At 36.8% G+C, this 16,239-nt stretch overlaps 1 protein-coding gene across 1 annotated transcript in view; it reads left to right on the top strand.

Annotated features, from left to right (window-relative positions):
* MACROD2 (mono-ADP ribosylhydrolase 2) overlaps window positions 1–16,239 on the top strand; it is a 2,059,774-nt gene that overhangs the window by 1,281,168 nt on the left and 762,367 nt on the right. The window contains exon 6 of the mRNA XM_058684846.1: window positions 12,038–12,159. Within this exon, the coding sequence (XP_058540829.1) occupies window positions 12,038–12,159 (122 nt within the window). The remainder of the gene's footprint in view (window positions 1–12,037; window positions 12,160–16,239) is intronic.

The raw sequence follows: 16,239 nt of genomic DNA, 5'->3' as shown, positions 1-16,239 counted from the left end.
CTCCCCTCCCATCCCCCATCAACCCTCAGTTTCTTCTCAGTTTTTAAGAGTCTCTTATGGTTTGGCTCCCTCCCTGTCTAACTTTTTTTTTTCTCCTTCCCCTCCCCCATTGTCTTCTGTTAAGTTTCTCACATGTGGATCCTGAGAAACTTAATTACTTAATTCTTGCCCAGCAAGAAACTCCACTGTAGCAGTTCTCAAAGTGTAGTCCACAGACCCCTCTTTCAGGAGGTTTGTAAGGCCAATACGATGTCCATATTATACTCAAAAGTTATTTACATTTCTTATCCTCTTTCTGTCTTGAGTATGCAGTACAGCTTTCCAGAGGCTACATGACATGTGATAACGTCATTTTCCTGATAGTTAAGATGTACGTGCTTTTGTTTTTTTGTGTGATAGATATATCCACTGAAACAAAAGCTCTTTTGGGTCTTTAGTTATTATTAAGAATGTAAAGAGGTCTTAAAATCAAAAAGTTTGAAAACAACCCCTTTGGACAATGAGCCAACCATCGCTGAGAGGCAGGTGGGAATGTAGACTGATCTGGAATCAGGGCAATATAAGCCAGCCTATTGTGCTCATGCTAAAGCACTCATTGTGGAAATGCCCAGTGAAATTATCCTTATTATTTAAATCTTTGTCATTCTTACCCTCTCTTATCCTTGGTTCATATTGTTGAATTTGTATAAATGAACTCATGAAAAATGTAGCCTCACAGTATAGAAATTTCTACACATTCTTTCTTTTAGAATCTATGTTAAACGAATTCTGTCCTTCTCATTTTTTTTTCTAAATACAAGTGTTCCTTTACAAAATTAAGTGTAGAGCCTGGTGTGGGTGTGTATACCATGAAAATAGAACCAAAATGAGAGTGTAAATTTACAGTACACATATAGTCTGGAGCTGTTTTCTGAATGCACTGGCCTCAGAGAGATACTAAGCCTGGTTTATTTTGATGGAGAGGTAGGTTCATTATACCCAGATGTCACTTTTGAAAGAAATATGAACAGTGATTTATAATTTTTGAGAAAATATGTAGAGAATCTATCATTTTCCATTTTGTGATTTGAGAGCCAAAACCAGTCACTAGAACAAAGCAAATTTATTCCAAAATTAGCAGTATGCAGATGAGGGAAATGACACATTTAAAAAATGCATTTATTTAATTATCTCTTGCAAAAAAAGGCAAAGGAGTCACCACACTTTTTTTCCCCCTATAGAAAGTCTTTGGAAAAAAATCTCATAGCTTTTGTTGGAGTGTAATGGTGTTAAGAGTCTTTTTTATCAGCTGTTATGAACTTATTAGGAAACTTTTGATCAGACTATGCTGAGTCTTTCTGTGAAGAAACAAATTCTCAGTTCCATAAAAATGTATGTTGAATGATATGAACCAGTATAACTACATTCCATTGTTTGCTCTGTCTAGACTGGCCATTCTACCTCATTGTTTTCTCTATCCAGTATATCATCTCTGATTACATCAATTGTATCAGGCCAACTTTTATTTAATCACCCACAAATTCACTAATTATTCATTAAGCAACTGTTCCCATAGAGTTCTTGGCTTTGTGGGAAACTCAGACATAGATTTGTCATGTTCCCTGCAGTGGAGTCTCTACATGAAGACAGGAAATACAGAATCAGCATTGCAGAATTAGAAAGAATCTTGGAGCACATATAATCATATTTGATTGCCTCCCCTGACAGGAAATGCCCTGTCTCCTCAGGAAGAATATCATATTATTAGAGAGCTCTGACTGATGGAATATTATTAGTTGTGTGTATAGAAATGTTGATGTTAAAAATCATGTATATGGTCAAACATAAGTGATATTGGAGACAATGAAAAAAGAAGTAAGTTGAAAATTAATTCATGCAGTAGTGTCCATGGATCAGATCTTTAGTGAAAATAAATTCTCTTTGGGTTTCATGGACTGGAAAGGATTTTGAAAGGCAAAGATGCAGGGGCTCTCTTGACACCAGAAAGTTCTGGAGTCAGAAAAGCACAAGACCTGTTTTGTAAGAGTGAATGGAGCAATTGCCCTATGTATGTGGCACACAGTGGATTCTCAGTGAATATTTATTTATTGAATAAAGGACAACATTAATGACTGAGTGCATGATTGTAGAAGAATTTGTCTTGTCCAGACTCATGTTGGTAAGGGAGCTATAAAGGAAGGCTGATGACAAGCAAGCACATGCAACCACAGCATCAGCTTGTGTGTCCTGATGTTGACCCCACCGCACACTTTCCTCCTAGCCTAGATTTTGCATTAGTAGAATTACCCTATAGTGGGGGATGAGGGGTGGAGGGGGGATGACTAACATTCACTTATTTTTACCCACTATGTAGGATTCTTAAACCCTACTTTCCCCTCGCATCTTAAAAAAAAGTGCTGGTTTTGCATCTCTCTCTCTCTCTCTGAAAAGGCTGCAAATTGTCCATCCCTTGAACCAGAATAAAGACATTATTATCTTCCTTGAAAAAGTCATATTGTCTATCTGGACCTCCACCTCCTCTCACCCCTGCTACTGAAGCATTAGAAATGCCATGTATTTGACTCACTTCCTTCTAAGATGTGTTCTTTTTTGGTTCATTCTAACATGATGTGAAATGTTAGACTTTTGCAGATAATTCAGCTTCCCACAGCCTTTATGAGACTCCTCTCTGTTGGAAATAACACTATTGTAATGCAGATGCCCCCAATACCCTGTGGAATCTCAAAGATTCTATAAATGGCTGACCACAGGATATCCCTTTTACACAAATTTCAATCCCTTATTGAAAATGGACCCTTATGTATAGGGATCCAGTTGAAACAGGAGACAGCCTCATCAGCAAGATCAACCATAAATAGATTTTTGGCAGAAGAGGGAGAGCCAATAAACTATTAAAGATGAGCTTTGCCTCTTCCTTCCTTCCTTCCTTCCTTTATTTATTTATTTATTTATTTATTAACATATAGGATAATATTTTGGTGGAAATTGCTCAAATAACATTTGATAATTTAAGCCCCGCAATTTAAGCTTAAAACCTCACAACTTTAAAGTCAATGAAACATGAAACATACTGTCAGCACATGATGTCCAAAACGTGGCAACATCATCACATTTACATGTAAAAATAGGAGCAAACTTCAAGTTGAGCTGGGTGTATTCATTAATCTTTGGCAGTGCATTCTGTATGCTTTTATCAGCTGCAAAATACAAACGTTTTTTAGCTACTGTGTATTTAATCTTAGACACAGACATCTTATTTGTTTTAAAAAAAATTAATGTTTATTTATTTTTTAGAGAGAGACAGAGAGAGCGAATGGGCGAGAAGCAGAGAGAGAGGGAGACACAGAATCCAAAGCAGGCTCTAGGCTCTGAGCTGTCAGCATAGAGCCCAACACAGGACTCAAAACTCACAGGCTGCAAGATCATGACCTGAGCTCAAGTTGGATGCTTAACAGACGGAACCACCCAGGTGCTCCATCACAGACATCTTATTGAGGGAACCATATAGTTCCAAGGAGGCTAGGAGAGGTAAACCAAAACTCTTTCTAACTAAAACAGTGAAAAGAAATAGTTAACTCACAGACCCAAAGGAAAAGGGACTAGAAAATAACACTGCAAGTGGTAGTTTGTCCCAAACTCATGCAAACAGCTGGATGACTATAGTCCTTCTGGGCACAGAAAGAAATCCATCATGCAGCTGAAGAAGTGTATGAGAAAATAACCCAAACTTAGAAACCTGCAGGGGGATAGTTGAGTACATTCTAACTGATGTCCGTTGCAGATTGAAAAGGAACATCTTATGGACAATTGATTGTTTCTTGAAATATAACAAAAACAAGCTTTGAAAATGTGTATATGAAAACATTGACCTATATGGAGAGGAAAGGCAGCATTTACTTCGTAAGGCTATCAGGTGGTAATTCAATTTCCCATTTACAGAACTTCAAGTGTGCTGTTCCAGGTCATAGATTGGTGGTGCTTATCATATAAATTGGCCAATAAGATTTACAAATAGTACCTTTAGTGCTTGGATATGTGGTTGTATCTTTAGAAAAGAAAATCAATTTAATTCTGTGCATTGGTTTTCTCCTTAAAATTCATGCAATTTGAATATGATTGACAGGGCACAGCATCATTATGCAGTCTGTTAGATGGACCGATTATGCTTATGAATACAAGAGTGGAGTGAATGAAAGCAACATGTAATTGATTCTACACTGGTCTGACTGTTCATTAACAGTTTGAATGTAGCACAGTCGCTTCTCAAATGGGAAAGGATGAGAGCAAACTATATGTGCTCTCTCATTTGTTTTAAAATTCATTATGCTAATATTTTTTCACAGAATATCTTTGCTGATTTTTTTTCTTTTTCTTTTTTTTCTTTTTCTTTTTCTTTTTCTTTTTCTTTTTCTTTTTCCTTTTTGCCAAGGATAAATCTGATTGAACCTTTGTAAATAATTCTGCTTTCAATACTTATTTGGCATTCCAATCACACATTTTTCAATTTACACTTTTGGAAATGAAGGTGTGCTGTCCCCTGCACCCCCGTCAAAGAAAGCCTCTCCTAGTCCCCTCTTCTATATAGTTCAGACTAATTTCCCAGGATAAAATGAGGTGGGGGAATGCAAGGTGGTGGTTATAGCTTCAAAACAAAAGAGGTGATTTATAGGCTGATAGATTTTTGAAATAGATGAGGAAAAACAGCTTTCATTTGTCTTGCCACACTGTAGTCTGATAAAACACAAAAGGGCCTGCCATCTCATTTTCCATACCTCTTCAAGGGCTTGCATTTGAAACGTTGATTAAATGTACAAATTGCATTGCTGTTTTCTAGGCTTTCCTCCCTTGTGTAAGAAAGGACTTCAAAGGCATGAAGGCTGCATATCCTTTCTTGAATGAGAAGCTGGGCATTTCAGGGAAATCAAAATCGCATACCTTTATCGCTCACAGGGAGATATGATGCTGATTCTATAGCAGCCATTCCTTCCCTTTCCTTTGCTCACAACTTCCTGCCAGACTTTAGCACAGAAGAAGTAACTAAACTAGTGTGGGGCCAGGAAGTTCTACATAGGAGCTATAGTTACACTGTGATCTCCAAATTAGATTATATTTACAATCAATAAACGTATCAATCTCATATCCCAATCTTTCTCTAGCTTTGACTTTTATTAAATAAGCAGCTGACTTTTTAAGAGAATAGGTCTGAGAAGATACTAGAATAGAATTTTTTTTTATGATGAGAACTTTTAAGATTTACTTTCTTAGCTACTTTAATACATGCAGTATAGTATTATAAACGGTAGTCACAATGCTGTACATTACATCCCCAGGACTTGTTTATTTAACAGCTGTAAGTTTGTACCTTTTGACCCCTTTCATCCAATTTTGCCACTCCACCCATGCCCCGAACCTCTACCTCTGGCAACCACTGATATGTTTTTTGTTTCTATGAGCTTGGGTTTGTTATTGTTGTACTGTTTATAGATTCTACATAAAAGTGAAATTACAGGGGCACCTGGGTGGCTCAGTTGGTTGAGCATCTGACTTCTGCTTAGGTCATGATCTCTCAGTTCCTGAGTTTGAGCCCCACATCAGGCTCGCTGCTGTCAGTGCAGAGCCTGCTTCAGATCTTCTGTCCCCCTCTTCTTGCCCCTCCCCCCTCTTGTACTCTCAAAAATAAATAAACATTTATTTAAAAAAGTGAAATTACATGACGTTTTCCTTTCTCCGTCTGACCTATTTCACTTAGCATAAGGTTCTCAAGGATCATCCATGTTGTTGAAAATGGCAGGATTCTTTTTTTTTTTTCTTTTTTATGGCTTAATAATATCATATATATATATATATATATATATATATATATATACACATACACACACACACACACACACACACACCACATTTTCTTTATCCATTCATCCATTTTGGACACTTAGATCAAAAATGCTGCAATGAACATGAGGTGCAGTTGTATTTTTCAGTTTATGCTTTCATCTCCTTCAAATAAATATTCACTAGTGGAATTGCTGGGTCATGTGGTAGTTCTAGTTTTAATTTTTTGAAGAATCCCTACTCTTTTCTATAATAGCTGCATGGAAATAGATTTAATTATATCGGCCTTTTCTATAGTTTCTAATATATCTACCATAAGACTTTTTAAAAACATGCTAACCAAAATAAAGTCCAAGTGTCTGGGGAAGTCCTGTGATGTGGCCATTTTAAAATATGCTCATAAATTCTTTGTTATTCCTACCATCTGTGTCTCCACTTGAAACGGGTGGAATTGTGTGATGCTTGCAACCAATAGGGATAGTAGTAGTGATTCTGTGTGACTCCCAAGGTTGGGTGAAGAAGGGCGACGTAACTTCCACCACTGGTACACTTGCTTTTGGAATGATGAGCTGTCATGTGAGCAGTCCATCTACTCTGAGGCTGCCTTGTTGTGAGGCACCCCAAACTAGCCCATATGGAGACTCCTTGAGACTACATGAAGAAGGAGAGATGCTAGTCCAGCTCTTAGCTTCCATAGCTCCCAGTGTTCCACTGCCACCCATGGGCTGACAGCAACCCTGTGAGAGACCCTAAACCAGCTGCCTTAGCTGGGCCCTTCAGAATTTCTCACCCAGAGAAATCAAAAGAAATGATAAAATGGCTGTTAACTGTCTTTAGCCACCATGTTTTGGGGTAGTTCGTATTTGTTTGTTTTTGGGTTTTTGTTGTTTTGGTTTGGTTTGTTTTGGTTTGTTTTGCTTTTATGTAATAGTTAACCAAACTATGAAGTTAAAGTAATGGGATCCATGGTAAAAATGTCAACTTTTATATTTATAGATGTATGCCATTTCCTCAAATAAGTAGTCACCTTAGGGAAACTTTATTTATAATCATATTGTCATTGTGATATTGTATCTCCCCACATTGATGTGTATTATTCTGCCACTCTGGTTCCCTGAACAAGGTAAAATGATTAAATTTTCTATATTGTCCTTTTCATTTCTAAAAATTCTTGGCTATTTATTTAAAATTATTTGGTTACTGAGGTATCTAAGATGTATATCCCTGTACTACATTTTCACTGTAAAGTATCTGGAATTCACTTTGCGTATTAAAACTGTAGTGAAACTTTAAAGATAGATACTAGACATATAGAAGAAAAATGCCCTTTGGTCCATCATTTAAACCCTACTTTTATCTGAAAATAATTGCTTTACATAAAGAGATTATTGAGAGAGCAAAATAATAAAGATGTTAAATCCCTTGGAGTTGTATCTTTTTAATTTAAGAGCACGTTCATATTTGTAGTGATATAAGATCATCTTTATAAAGCACAGTAACAGTCCTTGGATGTTATAGTGATATGGTAGATGGGATCCAGGAACATGGTTTAATAAACCATCTACCCTTTGTTTTAATGCCCTATGTAATTATTGAATAGGTAATGCATCCATATAATTTGAATGTAAAACATATATCTAACAAGTAAACATTAAAACTCTCTTCATATTTGCCTCCATCTTTGCAGTTTTTATCACTAGCCTGGTAGAAAACCACTGTTATTAATTGCTTGTTAATGCTTCCAGAGATATTTTATGCAGGTATAGCTAAAAGAAACATGTATTCTTTCCTTCACCTGTGGGGTATTTTTACACTAATGGTAGCATACTAATTATACTTTTTTTGCATATTTTTTAACTTAGTAATACATCTTGGATACCTGTTAATATCCACATACAAATACCTTTGTTGCTCTTTTCACAGAAGCATAATATTTCATTGTATAGAGTACAATTATTTTACTAGTCTCTGTTGATGGATATTTAGGTTGTTTCCAATGTTTGGCTATTATATACAGTGTTGCAGTAAATGACCTGTATAAATGCCATTTTGCATACGAGTAAGCATATTATATACAATACCTTCCTAGAAATAGAACTATTGGATCAAAATGAATCTACATTTATAATTTTGATAGGAATGTTTAAAACACTGTCTCTGGGGATGGGACCAATTTGTACTTTAGTTGTATAAGCATGTTTGAGAAACTTGAACCATGACTGGTGCTCATTTATTTGTATAAGAATGAGTTAAACTACTTAGAATCTATAGATCAATTCTTAATAGGCAAAGAGAAGAGGAATTGCATTTGAGAGCAGCAGAGAATCTTAGAGGCCGTCTTATTCAACTCCTTCTTTTAGCTTTGGAGAGGGAAACACAAAGAGTGACTTGTCTGAGGTTATGCAGCTGATTAGTGACAGATCTGGGGCTTCTGACTTATAATTGGATCTTAGGACTTAATGTGTAGTATGCTTGCCACATCAGAGCAGAGATGACAACTGTCATTCCTGCCTGTGTGTTCAAGATGTCTTGGATGCTGGTGGTTGTTGTTGTTGGTGGTGGTGGTAGTAATTGAGCCCCTGCATGCATCAGAAGTCAAATTAAACATTTCTGTTTACATGATCTTATTTATACCAAGGGATCCACATATTCATGTACCAGTGAAAGCATTGTCTATGGATTGAATTCATATATCTCACATATATGTGTCCACTATCAAGATGCTCTTGTGTTTAATAAAATGTAAATTAATGCAAAACATCATTGACATAACAGCTGTTTGTCTCTAACTTATTTGCAATCAATGGATTTTGAAACTACTATCGTGAAAGGGTAGTCTATAATATTTTTTATATGTAAACAGGATCCTTAATACTCACAAAGCTTGCAAGCTGCTTAAGGTTTCTTGTGACTGCCCAGCTATCATTCTGTACTCCACCTGGCTCCATTACAAAGTCTATTATTAATGATGTCCACATCACAGCAGAAACCACAGAGATCATCTGAGCAGCTTATTTGTTTTATGGATAAGGAACCCAAGGCAGGGACCAGTGAAAAGATGGCTTCATCTGGGGCACTTGGCAAGTCAGGGCTGGAGCTGGAATTGGAAAGATGACCTCCTGACCGAGTTTTATAACAGTAAAAGAGGAACTTGTCAGTGTAGAAGAGTCACTCCTAAGTGCTATGAACAATTAAAATAATGAAGGAAATTTATTTTTGAGCTTCACTTTGATTTGCCTCCAGCTTTGTGGATCTGAGAGGTCATCGTGTTGGTCGATAATAACACTTGATCTTGGATGTTGTAAGTTTAATATAGAGCATAAAATACAGAGATCAATATTTTCATGTTGAGGAGGAAGCTCATTGATTGGCTGCTTGTCTTCAGACTTTTAAATTAAATAGAAAACTATAAAAATGGAATAAATAATGTTTCATAAATTCCATTTGTTATGTGGACAATGATGTCTAAAGTAAAAAGCAAAGAAAAATGATTCTTTAAAATGTCACTATTTCCTCCTTTTATGATCTCTCTCTCTCTCTCTCTTTCCCCTTCCCATTAATGCCTCTAAGCCCTGTTTTTACTTGGCTCAAGTAGACACATCTTTATGATCCCAGATACGAGGCACTTATTATTGACCCTCTCCATCCATAAAATAAGGAAACCAAGGTCATATTCTATTGCTCCTTTATGTATTAAGTATCTGATGTACAAAGGCAATGGGGAAGGAGGGGAACCAAAAAACACAGACTTGTCCCTCAACAATGGCAGTGAGGGTGCCAGAGTTGCCCCAGCACAACATTTCCCAAAGATAAATTGTCCCTTGAGGTACTCTGTAAAACATAGTTTTCAAGAGTCAAATGTATTCCATTTTGTATCCCTCTCATGGAGACTAGCAATCCATTGTAGCATACTAAAGGTCTTAAAAGTTCTGCACTAAGGTAGCTATTTTGATGTGATTTCCCCCAGTGATTTCCAAATTTAATTGACCTTTAAATTCACATCTTATGGTACCCACTTTTGGGAAATGTTTTCTGTAGAATCCTGTGTTGTTACTCTACAGCTTTTCTACCTTTGGATTCATTAGGGGATGTAGAATATCATAGGTGGGCACAAACACGTAGTCACAAAGGGGAAAGTGAAGAAAAGCTAAATACAACCTTCCTTCTTCATCTAGCATTTACTGCAATATGGAAGCTAATGTGAAATATTCATTAAAAAATTCACGACATATGGTACAGAGCTTGTATTGCTTCAATATATACAACTCTTACTTGTTACTCTTATTACAAAAAAAATGATATCACTGTGTGCTAGGTTTTTTGTTTGTTTTGTTTTGTTTTCCTGAATATAACCTAATCTCCCTCTGTCCTCTCCTATATTGCAGCGGTCCTCACTTTAAAGCCAGGTTTGCCTGTGAAAGAATATCTGCATGAATTCACTGGTGATGTGTCTGCCTATTTTGATCACAAGATATCATCTTTAATATTATCTGAGAAGGGTTTAAATACTGTTTCAGAGTTAAAAGTTGAAATCAACATTTGGGGGATTTTCTCAAACATCAAGTAATATACTCAGTATTTAGCAGGCAAACAACAAAGGTTTTACCCTTAGTGACTTATTCGCTAGTGAAATGTCCTATGCAATTTAAAACTAGTCTCGCTTTTGTAATGTGTTTTTGTCTTGTCATTATTGTTGAAATTAAGTGGTACTGATCAAAGTAAATGATTTCACTTCATTATATGATTCCGATAATACTAGACCGAATTTGTCTTTCTGATCAGAGGTGATTAGTCGTCGTTACTTACATCAATGAAATGGGCTAATAATCCAGATTAACAGATAAGACTGGAAAGCAGATGTTATTAGGCATTCAAATAATTTGGCTTATAATTTTAGTTCTTTCTTATGATCCTTATTGACTTTAAAACTAGAACAGTTCAGGGGTGTCTGGGTGGCTGAGTCAGTTAAGCATCTGACTTCAGCTCAGGTCATACATAATCTTGTGGTTCATGAGTTTGAGCCCCGCATCTAGTTCTGTATTGACAGCTCAGAACCTGGAGCCTGCTTCAGATACTGTGTCTCCCTCTCTCTCTGACCCTCCTCTGCTCACACTCTGTCTCTCTGTCTCAAAAATAAATAAACATTAAAAAAAATTAAAAAAACCCAGAACAGTTCTATTTCATTATGGTCCTATATGTAAAAATTTATGCGTGTGTAGATATTTAAAAAATACAATGACTGGTTGATGTACAAAAAAAATCTAATCTTTTGTTTTAAACATAAAGGCTGAAAGGTATAGATTGTATTTTGAAAGTTTTAATATAGTAAAAATTAGAAGCTAGGTAATTTCTTTTTTTTTTTTTTTTTTTTTTTTAAATTTTTTTTTTTCCAACGCTTTTTATTTATCTTTGGGACAGAGAGAGACAGAGCATGAACAGGGGAGGGGCAGAGAGAGAGGGAGACACGGAATCGGAAACAGGCTCCAGGCTCTGAGCTGTCAGCACAGAGCCTGACGCGGGGCTCGAACTCACAGGCCGTGAGATCGTGACCTGGCTGAAGTCGGACGCTTAACCGACTGCGCCACCCAGGCGCCCCGAAGCTAGGTAATTTCTAAGGAGTGTTATCCCTAGCATATCTCACTTATGTGAGGATTGGTAGGTTGCACTTTAAAACTGGTAGCAATATTTTGAAGTTATTCCTTTTAGGGTTATCACTGATTGTTATAAATTATCTTGGCACATTTTCAGAAACTTGCCCTTTTTTATTATTGTGTACAATGCCTAAAACTGTTGTCTTATTTATAAGTAAAGTGATGTGTAGCATTGGCTCTTCCCACGTCAATTCAGAATGCTCATTTTGCAGGCAATTATTTCTCAGTTTATTTCCCACCACGGATTTGTCTTTTGCCAGGGTGCCAATTATTCACATCTTGTGTTATAATCTGTCTCACTTGGATCTGACCAATAACGATGGAATGATTTACTGCTAGGGGATGCCCTTTCACAATGATCACCTTCCTGGGCAATTGTCTACTTTAAGAGGCTGTGCTATATAAAATCTTTTACCAGAGAAGCATTTGCATTATCAATATTTCTTAACTTGCTCCAGGCTCCAACACAAATACCTAAAATAAATAAAGTGCCAATTTGTGAAAAGTGAAAAACACCTTGCTTATGCTATTTCTTCTTCCTTTTGCATGTGCAGATGTCATCCACACTGTAGGACCAATAGCCAGAGGCCATATTAATGGTTCCCACAAGGAAGACCTTGCAAATTGCTATAAATCATCTCTGAAGCTGGTGAAAGAAAATAACATCCGATCAGTTGTAAGTAATTTTATGTTTCTTATTTCTTATTCATTTCAGCCTTTATATTTGTCCAAAATGACAGTAGGAAACCATTTCTAAAATTTGGAAAACTAAGGTTAAGTTTCTCAGTAAGTGATGTGGTCACTATTTTGTGTACCCTAAGTATTTGCTTAATTATCCATGATGGTTTAGGATTTAACATTGTAGGATCACACAACCAGAGCCATCTCATCTACTTTCTTCCAATCATTGTGCCACTGGCTTTTGAAGAAAGTGTGTGTGTGTTTGCATTTTAACTTGAAATTTGCTGCTTTTTAAATCTGTTTGGCTCTTCTTAAACTATGCCACATCCCTTCTAAGCTTTATCCGTTTAGACAGAGTTCAAAAAAATGTGGGTCTAGTCTATTTCCTTACCAGCAGGCTGGGATGAAAGGAAGTCTCTTGGAGCTGGATTTGGAAGTATTTGTTCACCTGCTTTTCTTTTGCAACATGCCCTACGTTTATTACATATCAATTACACCAGGAAAATAAAAGTATGAGAAAAATGAGAGTGTAAATACCCAGTAGTAAATTAATTTGGGCAGAATCCCTGGGATTCTTTTCACATAGATTATAACCTTGGTGAAATGCTGGGACAGGAAAATAGTTAAACAATTGACTTCTTAGCAGGCTGAATGGATCAGCCTTGCTTAGGGGGTCACAAAATTGAAGGCTTTATTACTTGTATAAAGGAGCATTGAGAGACACATTTAGATAACCTGGGATAGTGGCTGGACTTTTCGTGCATGATTATAACTTTGAAATGTCTTTTTTAGTGCACATAGGTGAGTTTGCTTAAAATAACAAAACTTTTTTTGCAAGCTAATTTTATGGCTTTTAAACCTTTGCATAATTATTAACAGAGATGAATATTTTATTTTACTCTTTCATTTTTTATTTTTTTTCTTTAAAAATAAATCAGTAAGTAAGACCACTCTGTCTTAGAGGAGAAAGCTGAAGTTCAGAGAGAATGAAGCAAAGCAAACTAGTGAACCAGTAGATTTTGTTCTTTACAGCAAAATAAGGAAACTCCAAACAGGTGTGCATACACGTTTAGGGAATAATTAAAATTTTGTCCATGTGGCTTATTGATTCAAAAGGTGGGGGCTGAAATGCTTGGAAAAATGGATATGTAGAGAAGTTTCTAGCCTGGCAAATATAGACCTTGAGACCTGAAGAGAATTGGCTAATGAATTCACTGGCATCTCTAATGACCCCTTTTCTAAAGACAGGAGAAAGTAAGATGCTAGACAACTATAAATAGTGTAAAAACAGCACCCATCCTTTTAATAGGAAAAAGAAACATCCCTAACCATGATGATCTTAAGACAATCATAGCTGCTGTTATACTACTTGCCACTATTAGGTAAGAAGTGGGAGAATTATAGACTGAGTTAAATTGACATTTATGAGATGACCTACAGATGGACTGAGACTACTCTAATCATCCTGGGATTGGATGAGCTCTATCTTAATATCTTGGATGATGATTTTGAGGGCTAATTATATCTCACTTGGTGCTAAATTAGCAGGTGGTGCTAAACTAAAGTCACTTTAATATTAGTAAACAAAAATGGAGGTGGAAAATATTTGCGAAATGTGAAGCAAAATGTCAGCTAAATTAATCACATGTTATGTTATGGTTGAATGAGGTTTCTATCAAATGTCTTGTCTCTTATTCACACACAAAAATCCATTTTCCTTCCTTCCTTCCTTCTTTATCTCCTTTCCTTCCTTCTTCTCTGCCTCGCACCTTTCCTCCATGTTTCTTTCCTTTTCTTTCTTTTCTTTTCTTTTCTTTTCTTTTCTTTTCTTTTCTTCTTTCTTTCTTTCTTTCTTTCTTTCTTTCTTTCTTTCTTTCTTTCTTTCCTTCATTTCTTCTGTCCTTCCTTCCTTCCTTCCTTCTTTCCTTCAAGGAGGAAACAAGGCTTTGTATTTTATATGGAATGTCATGTTCCTGGCCAATGTTAAAAAATTATAATGCTTAAAAAATCATAATATTAATGTCATCAAATCCTCATTATGTGGGGAAAATGGAAAATTCTTAGCAACTTATTGCAACTGGATATATGTTTGATAGTGTAGGCTTATACTTTATAGACTTATTAAAATAGATAGGGAGCGATTATTGCTGTAAAAAGCCTGGATATTAAGATAGAAAATAAACTTGGGGCGCCTGGGTGGCGCAGTCGGTTGAGCGTCCGACTTCAGCCAGGTCACGATCTCGCGGTCCGTGAGTTCGAGCCCCGCATCGGGCTCTGGGCCGATGGCTCGGAGCCTGGAGCCTGTTTCCGATTCTGTGTCTCCCTCTCTGCCCCTCCCCCGTTCATGCTCTGTCTCTCTCTGTCCCAAAAATAAATAAAAAACGTTGGAAAAAAAAAAAATTTAAGATAGAAAATAAACTTAACTTGAGCTCATTTATAATACATGTCAAAGAAAATTTCTCAAAAACCCTTTTACCAGTGCTTGCTTTACAGTTACCCCTGTGTGACCACAGGCAAGCCACGTCAACCCTTCGTAGCCTCAGGAGAAAACATGTTTCATAACTTCAATTTCTACATACAAAGAATCACTAAATTATTACTGTTATCTCAGATATATCTAACTCAAGAGGCTGTTATGGGGGTCAGTTGAGATAATGGATGTAAGACAACTGGAAAAATGTAATTCTCTATCAAAGTATTTGGTAATATTACTTTAAGTATAAGTTATTTTCACATTTTATGATTTGGCAAATTTAAGACATTGAGATCATTCTTTCTTTGGCATCTATTCTGAAAACCAGACCTCTAAACATTCATCATGTCATTTCTTGATGCTATTAAGACAGAAATAAATTATTACCAAGTATTCAGTTAGTACATTTGCAAAGGAAAAACTCAATTGTTTTCTCCCTGTGTAGGGAAAAACTTTGTTGTTGGGTTTTTTTTGACTTAAAAAAATTTTAAATGTTTATTTTTGGGAGAGAGAGCATGCACATGCATGAATAGGGGAGGAACAGAGAGAGAGAGAGAGAGAGAGAGAGAGAGAGAGAGAGAATATGAGTGAGGTAGCAGCAGAGAGAAAGGGGGACAGATGATATGAAACAGGATCCATGCTGACAGCAGAGAGTCCAATGTGGGGTTCAGACTCACGAACCATGAGATCATGATCTGGGCTGAAGTCGGACACCTAACTGACTGAGCCACCCAAGTGCCCCCAAATTTTGTTCTTTTTGATTTTGTGTATATTCCCTGTAAGTCTTCTTTTCTTTTCACACAAATCCCTTCACTTCCGGTTACCAAATATGTGGAGGTTTCTCCTCATACCCAGCAATTCACTGGGCCACCTTATGGGTGTCCTACATTTAATTCAATTTTGGTACTAATTACCTGGCGATAGTGTCAGATCTTCTAGGTTAAGGGCCCAGTCCCAAATGGTCCGATCCCTAACCCCAGTTTTCTCCACACTTAAACTCTTCTGATGCCAGTAGCAAGCTCAGTCTCTGAACCAACCAGCTATAGATACAAGGTTCCAATGACCTCCTCCTTGGGTTCAGTTAATTTCTAGAGAGGCTCACAGAACTCAAGGATATACTTGCTTACAGTTGCCAGTTTGTTAAAGGATGTGATAAAAGATATAGATGAACATCCAGGTGAACGGGTATATAGGGCAAGGTCAGGGAGGGCCCCAACTATAGGAGCTTCTGTCCCTGTGTAACTGGGGTGTTTTACCCTTCTAGTATGATTGTGTTTGCCAGCCTGATAGCTCTCTGAACCCTGTCCTAATGTGAGACTCCCTCACAGTCATGACCAATCATCAACTCCACTTCTAGTCCTTCTTTCCTCTTTGGATGACGAGAGGTAAAGCTGAAAATTTCAAGTTTCTAATCATTGTTTGGTCTTTCTAGTGACCAGCCCCCATCCAGGACCCAGTCAAGAGCCCAACAAGAATTGCCTCATTGGAAAAAAAGTTGCCCCTAGTGCTCTTATTACTTAGGAATTTACAAGGGTTTTCAGAGTCCTGTGTCAGAGATGTAGTCAAAGACAAGTATTAAAACAAGAGATGCTTCTAAGCTTC

Source organism: Neofelis nebulosa, chromosome 9, assembly GCF_028018385.1.
Source record: "Neofelis nebulosa isolate mNeoNeb1 chromosome 9, mNeoNeb1.pri, whole genome shotgun sequence".
NCBI lineage: Eukaryota > Metazoa > Chordata > Mammalia > Carnivora > Felidae > Neofelis > Neofelis nebulosa.
The sequence above is the reverse complement of the archived record's forward strand: the minus strand, read 5'-3'. Positions and strand labels throughout refer to the sequence as shown.